General features: G+C 31.2%; 1 protein-coding gene across 1 annotated transcript; it reads left to right on the top strand.

The window, feature by feature from the left end:
* Positions 1-1,896: 1,896 nt before the first annotated feature.
* On the top strand, positions 1,897-5,513 carry LOC123918269 (probable serine/threonine-protein kinase PBL7). The gene is made up of 6 exons (XM_045970278.1): positions 1,897-2,625; positions 3,399-3,656; positions 3,759-3,919; positions 4,171-4,250; positions 4,365-4,512; positions 4,976-5,513. The coding sequence occupies exons 1-6, from the start codon at positions 2,079-2,081 to the stop codon at positions 5,324-5,326; spliced, it is 1,545 nt and encodes a 514-aa protein (XP_045826234.1). The 5' UTR covers positions 1,897-2,078; the 3' UTR covers positions 5,327-5,513.
* Positions 5,514-5,980: the final 467 nt, after the last annotated feature.

The raw sequence follows: 5,980 nt of genomic DNA, 5'->3' as shown, positions 1-5,980 counted from the left end.
AAGAAACATTTTACTTTGTAGATTCATTGTAAAATTTATGTATTTAGACTATATTATTGTCTAGATACATCAATTTAACAATGAATCTAAAAAGTCAAATGTTTCTTATATAAAAAGACCAAATGGAATATAAACAAATTTTTTTTTTAGATTCATTATATAATTAATGTATCTGGTCTATATTATATACAAGATACATTAATCATGCAACAAAAGTTAAAGAAGATGAATTTTGAAGAATGAAGTAATAAATAATAAATCAATATCTTATTTGTGTTTATTTATTTTCCAAATGTATACAACTCCTTTTCTCTAGAAAAATAAAGAGAACTTTAAAAATTAGGTGAGACATATTCTATCCTATCATAATTTGAGGATATATTCCCATCAACCTAAAAGTTTGATAAATTTATTATATGCTGACACTTGTTTTAAATACACATGTTAATAATTTAAATAAAAATATAATTTATTAAAATCAATGCGCTTTATTTAAATTTTAAACTTTTATAAACTAAAAGCATAGATTGTTTTTTGTCTCATGAGCTTGACTCAGTTAATAGGGACATTGCATTATATATGCAGCGGACAAAGTTCGAACTTCAATCATCTCACTTATTCACTTTAAGGCTGAAATTTCTAGCACCTAAAGTACTTGAAAAAAAAACAAAATATAACTTTTTTAAGACATTGACTATTATAAGAAAAAAGAAAAAAAAATTATTTTTTAGATTCATTAAAAATTTGATGTATTTAGTTTATAATATAAGTCAAATTCCTCAATTTTTTAATGAACCTAAAAAATTAATTTTTGCTTACAATAATAACAGGAGAGAGGTCTTCGTGAGCTTAACTCAATTGGTAGAAACATCGCATATTTTATGCAGAACCTAGATTCGAACTCCGAACACTCCACTTATAGATGAATTTTCTAACTAATGAAATTTTCAAAACACCCTTGTCATCATTTCCCATTAGAAAATTAAGAGATCTGGACCATAAAAATTATTATTAAATCAATCCTATAAAAATTATTATTAAATTAATCCTAAAACCCAGCTTAATTATAAACTAATCATGCAAAGGATATTGCCTTGTGAGTTCCCTGTCTTTATCAGTAATTTATCAGTAATCAATCACAACATCACTCGTAACCAAACCCCATATCCTGCATTTTCTTTTTCACCTTCTCCCACTTTTATTTATTTATTTATTTTTCATCACCAATATCCGACCTCCTAGATTGTATAATTTGATTCGGGGTTAGTTCTAGTTTCAAGTGGTTTCACCTCCTTCCAATCACAGTTGTGGGATCGAACTGTGATCTTTCCTACCAAGTTTAGCACCAATCACCACTGAACCAACTAACTATTGATACTCCCTCCGGTCTTTTTATAAGGAACACTTTGAAAAAATCACACAGACCAATGAAACACATTTAACATAGTTATTTTCATTTAATACTCTTATAAATTTAAATTTATTCCATGTATACCCTTATTTAATTACTCTTTATTCAACTAACTTACTTATTTTTAAATTCTCTCTCATTATAAATAAAGGCATAAGTGAAATTGAACATTTAAAACATTTGAAAATTGACCAAAATTTCTTATAAAAATGACCAAATTTTTTGCCCTAAGTGTTCCTTATAAAAAGGACCGGAGGGAGTATTATCCTACAACAATATCATTATTTTAATCATAAATTAATGATCACTTTTAAAATAAAAAAGACAATTTTTCATGAAACTTTTTCTCATTAATTTTTTCTTAATAAAATAAACAATAAATGTCATTTCATTTAATTAATGAATTAAATAATAAATGTTATTTCAATCGATTAATTAATGAATTAGTAATTATTTATAGATAGTCATGCTCATGCTTCCTTCCCATCTCTCTCCCTCTCTCTACAAAATTCTCTCCCACCCGACAAGCAATGCATCATTCACTTTTTCAAAAACAAATATAAAATTTCTGACCCTTCTCTCTCTGTCCCTCTTTGTACTTTCTCTTTATTTTTCTGGGTTTCTGTGCATTTTATTTTGATCTATTATTTATTTATTTATTTTCATAATGGAGGGTGAAACTGAAACCTCCACTGATACAACCAACAACATTTCCAACACACATTCATCATCTTCACTTGTTGTTTCTCACAACAACAAAAACATCAAATTTACAACCTTTTTAAGAAAAATGATCTGGGAATTTGGTTTTTTATGTATTGGAAAAAACCCTTCAAAAAGAAACTTTAGTAGTGATGACAAAAACGATGAAAATGGTGACAAAAGGATGAACTTGGAGCACAACAAAGCTTGGTTGTTAGCTGAGTCTGGTGGGTGTGGAGCAGAATTGAACAATGCTGAACCTCAATCTGTTCATTCTTCTTTCAGATTTAGTTTCTGTTCTCAAGTTGAGTTGGAGTCTTTGAATTTGAATTCTTCTTCTGCTGCAACTGTTTTGATGGTGAATTTGGATAATGGAGTTAGTGAATCTCTTGTTAAAGAGTTGAAATTGAGGAGAATTGAGTCTTTGGAGAAGACTATTTCTCCTGTTTCTCACTCTTTGATTAGGTTTAGCTATGGTGAAATTGTCAATGCTACTAGGAATTTCTCCAAAGGTAACATTTTTTTAGGAGTCTTGTTTATTTATTTTTTATTTTTTATATCTTGGTAGGTTTTTAGTTTTAGTGTGTGTTTGGTTATAGATGACAAAAATTGATTTTGTAAAATTGATTCTGTGATTTATGTGTGTTTGGTATCATGGTAACTATGCTAGAATTACTGTGACCAACCATTATTTTACAGAAGTTGATTTCGAAAAATCATGGCGGGTGACGTGATTCTGGCTTATCCACCGTGCTACCAAAGATAGGTTTAGTGATGACACAAATTGATTGTTAGTGAATTGATTCTGGTTGAAAGTAGAGTGATTTATCTTTGTATGTGAATACTCAAAGTTTCATATCCGAAGCGAGTTTTCAAGAAACTGCTAGAGTTTTAGCAAAACCCGCTCTTCGGGGGTCGTATCGATTGGTTTGTATTTTGTGTGTTTGGGTCAGCGGTGACAAAAATTGAATTTGAATGAATTGATTTTGCAAAATTGTTTCCGATTGAAAGTTAGTTGAAAGTAAAGTGATTTATCTTTGTATGTTCTAGTTAGTGCGTTTGGTTTAGTGGTGACACAAATTGAATTTGAGTGAATTGATTTTGCAAAAATTGGTTCTAGTTAAGAGTTAGTTGAACATGAATTCATGGCTAAAATAAATTTTTTATGCAAAAGCTTCAAATTCTAGCTTCAAGTTAGAATCAATTCTGGAGACAAAATCAATTATACTCAAGAACAACCAAATAGTTTCAACAATTTATTTATTTTTTGTGATGGTTTGTGTAGGTAGGGTGTTGGGGAGAGGTGCATTGAGCTGTGTTTATAGGGGAAGAGTTGGACTTTTGAGAACTGTTGTAGCGATTAAACAGTTGGACAAAGAAGATAAGGAATCTTCGAAAGCCTTTTGTAGAGAATTGATGATTGCTAGTTCTCTTCATAATCCAAATGTTGCTCCTCTTGTTGGTTTTTGTATCGACTCTGAGGAAGGTTTGTTTTTGGTGTACAAGTATGTCTCAGGTGGAAGCTTGGAGCGACACTTGCATGGTACGGATTCTGTCAGATTTTTCTCCCTGATTTATGTTTTGTTGAGGTTTTTAATTTTGAAATTCATGAGTTTTACTGATTCTGGTTATGCCTAATTTACAGGGAGGAAGAAAGGTTCAACACTTCCATGGTCTGTGAGGTACAAGGTTGCAATTGGGATTGCTGAAGCTATAGCTTATCTGCATAGTGGAACTGAAAGATGCGTTGTTCATAGAGACATTAAACCGTCTAACATTTTGCTTTCTTCTAAGAAGAATCCAAAGGTGAGATGTTTTCTTCTGAATCAATTGTAGACTTGTATTTTGTGTAGCACCGACACTTGTGAGTGAAGGCATGTCTGGTGTCCGAAACTGGAAATGTGGTTCCATTCAATTATTTCATTCTATCAAATTATTACTGGTGTCAGTGTCATGTTTAGTGTCAGTGCTTCATATAGCTTGTAGTTCAGTACTGTGGAAACTGTATCATTACGAGCCCGTGCAAGTTGTTCTAATTAGTTTTGTTTAACTTGTAGTTGTGTGATTTTGGATTAGCAACATGGACATCTGCACCTTCAGTTCCTTTCCTATGTAAAACTGTTAAAGGAACATTTGGGTACCAACTTAACCATTTCATGTTGATTCTACAAAATTTCGGCCTATTTGTATTTTTGGTTTACACATTGTAATCAATGAGATTAAATTCTCTATAACTTTGTTGTCCTCGCAGATATTTGGCTCCAGAGTATTTCCAACATGGAAAAATATCCGATAAGACTGATGTTTACGCTTTTGGAGTGGTTTTATTGGAACTGATTACTGGCCGGAAACCAATTGAACCAAAAAGGTCTCCAGGAGAGGAGAATTTAGTCTTATGGGTGAGTTAACACTTTGAAAAATGGCTTAAATTCTGGATTATACGTAATGAAATTCATTCCTTTGAGGCCTTTTGGTTGATAATAACCAAACTTAGCAAATAAGTTATTTACAATCTAGTGATCTATTCCATAATGAATTCCATTATGAGATAACCTAGCTGATTAGCTCTATTAAAGTCCAATCGAAAATTGAAAATGATTCCGTTTTTGGAATCATTAGTCAGACTTACTTAAACTAGCTTTACAGTTAAATGAAATTAATGCAGAGTTTAATTATGTGCATTGCAGTATCCATAATTTATTCCTTCCTTTTATAGTATCAAATTTTCAGCAATGTTCGTTCAGCATATATATATGACGAAATATGTGGCGATAATTTGAATGCTGCATAAGTTTGATAACAGCATTATCAAATCGAAATGGTCTTGTTAACACATTTGTTCAATCTGTCATTCGTTTTCAGGCTAAACCTTATCTACAAAAGGGGAAAGGAGCCATTGAAGAGTTGATTGATCCTCAACTGAAGTGCAATTTGCGATACTCAAATCAAATCGGTAGAATGATCGAAGCAGCTGCTGTTTGTGTAACAAATGAAGAATCTAGGAGACCTGGCATACATGAGGTTATTGCAATACTGAAAGGTGAAGAAGAACCTGTTTTCTCTAAAAGAAAAAAGTCGAGTTTTCTTGGGAATGGATCTGTGATTGATTGTTATTCTCAATTACAACAATCGAGCGAGATGAAAAGTCACTTGGCTTTGGCAATGCTAGGAGTTTCAGAGTTTGAGGATGATGATTATCTCTATGTATGTTAAAACATGATTACAAAACTCAAAATAACTTTAGTTTTTGACATGATTTTCTCTAGATTGCTAAAGGTTAGATGTGAGGAAGTTGAAGTTGTAAATAGAAATAGGAGCTGAGATGAAGATTGTTTGTGTGTAGATATCTTTCCTTTACCTTTTCCTTTTCTCAAAGGTTATAAAATGATAGATTTTCATACATTATTAGCGAATCATGTTTAATTCGTGTTTGGATTTGGTTCGGCAACAATGATGCAGTTACTGATCTCAACTGTCCATTCTCATAAACAATCGAGGTCATTTAAAACTAATTTTGTTGTTGTGTAATCTGATCCGTTCGATTTCAAATTAACGGTCAAGATTATTTACCGCATGAAATTACTGTTGCGATCCAGGTCCGATTAATTCATGTTGAAAAATTATGTCTTATGAATTATGATCCTTAAGTTATTGGCTCACAAGCATGCATGTTTTAGGTGGAATGAGGATAATAGTTTTCATCTCATGAATATGTTTTTCAGCATAAGTGCTGTATTATTATTTTTCTTCATCTTAATTCTAATTCTGATATAGTTTAAATAATAGTTTTGTACATTTATTTTCTATTCTTTTATGTAACATTATCTCTTCTTTTATGTAACACTATTAAAAGATGTGTTATGTCTA

The sequence above is a fragment of the Trifolium pratense genome, linkage group LG3, assembly GCF_020283565.1.
Source record: "Trifolium pratense cultivar HEN17-A07 linkage group LG3, ARS_RC_1.1, whole genome shotgun sequence".
NCBI lineage: Eukaryota > Viridiplantae > Streptophyta > Magnoliopsida > Fabales > Fabaceae > Trifolium > Trifolium pratense.
Note: the sequence above shows the minus strand (reverse complement) of the source record. Positions and strands in the feature narration are given on the sequence as shown.

Bases quoted from the DNA above. Each gene is read 5' to 3' on its own strand.
- LOC123918269 (XM_045970278.1), top strand. From the start codon at position 2,079: ATGGAGGGTGAAACTGAAACCTCCACTGATACAACCAACAACATTTCC. The intron at 3,920-4,170 runs GTGAGATGTTTT...TTTAACTTGTAG, and splicing joins CTTCTAAGAAGAATCCAAAG to TTGTGTGATTTTGGATTAGC. The intron at 4,251-4,364 runs GTACCAACTTAA...TTGTCCTCGCAG, and splicing joins ACTGTTAAAGGAACATTTGG to ATATTTGGCTCCAGAGTATT.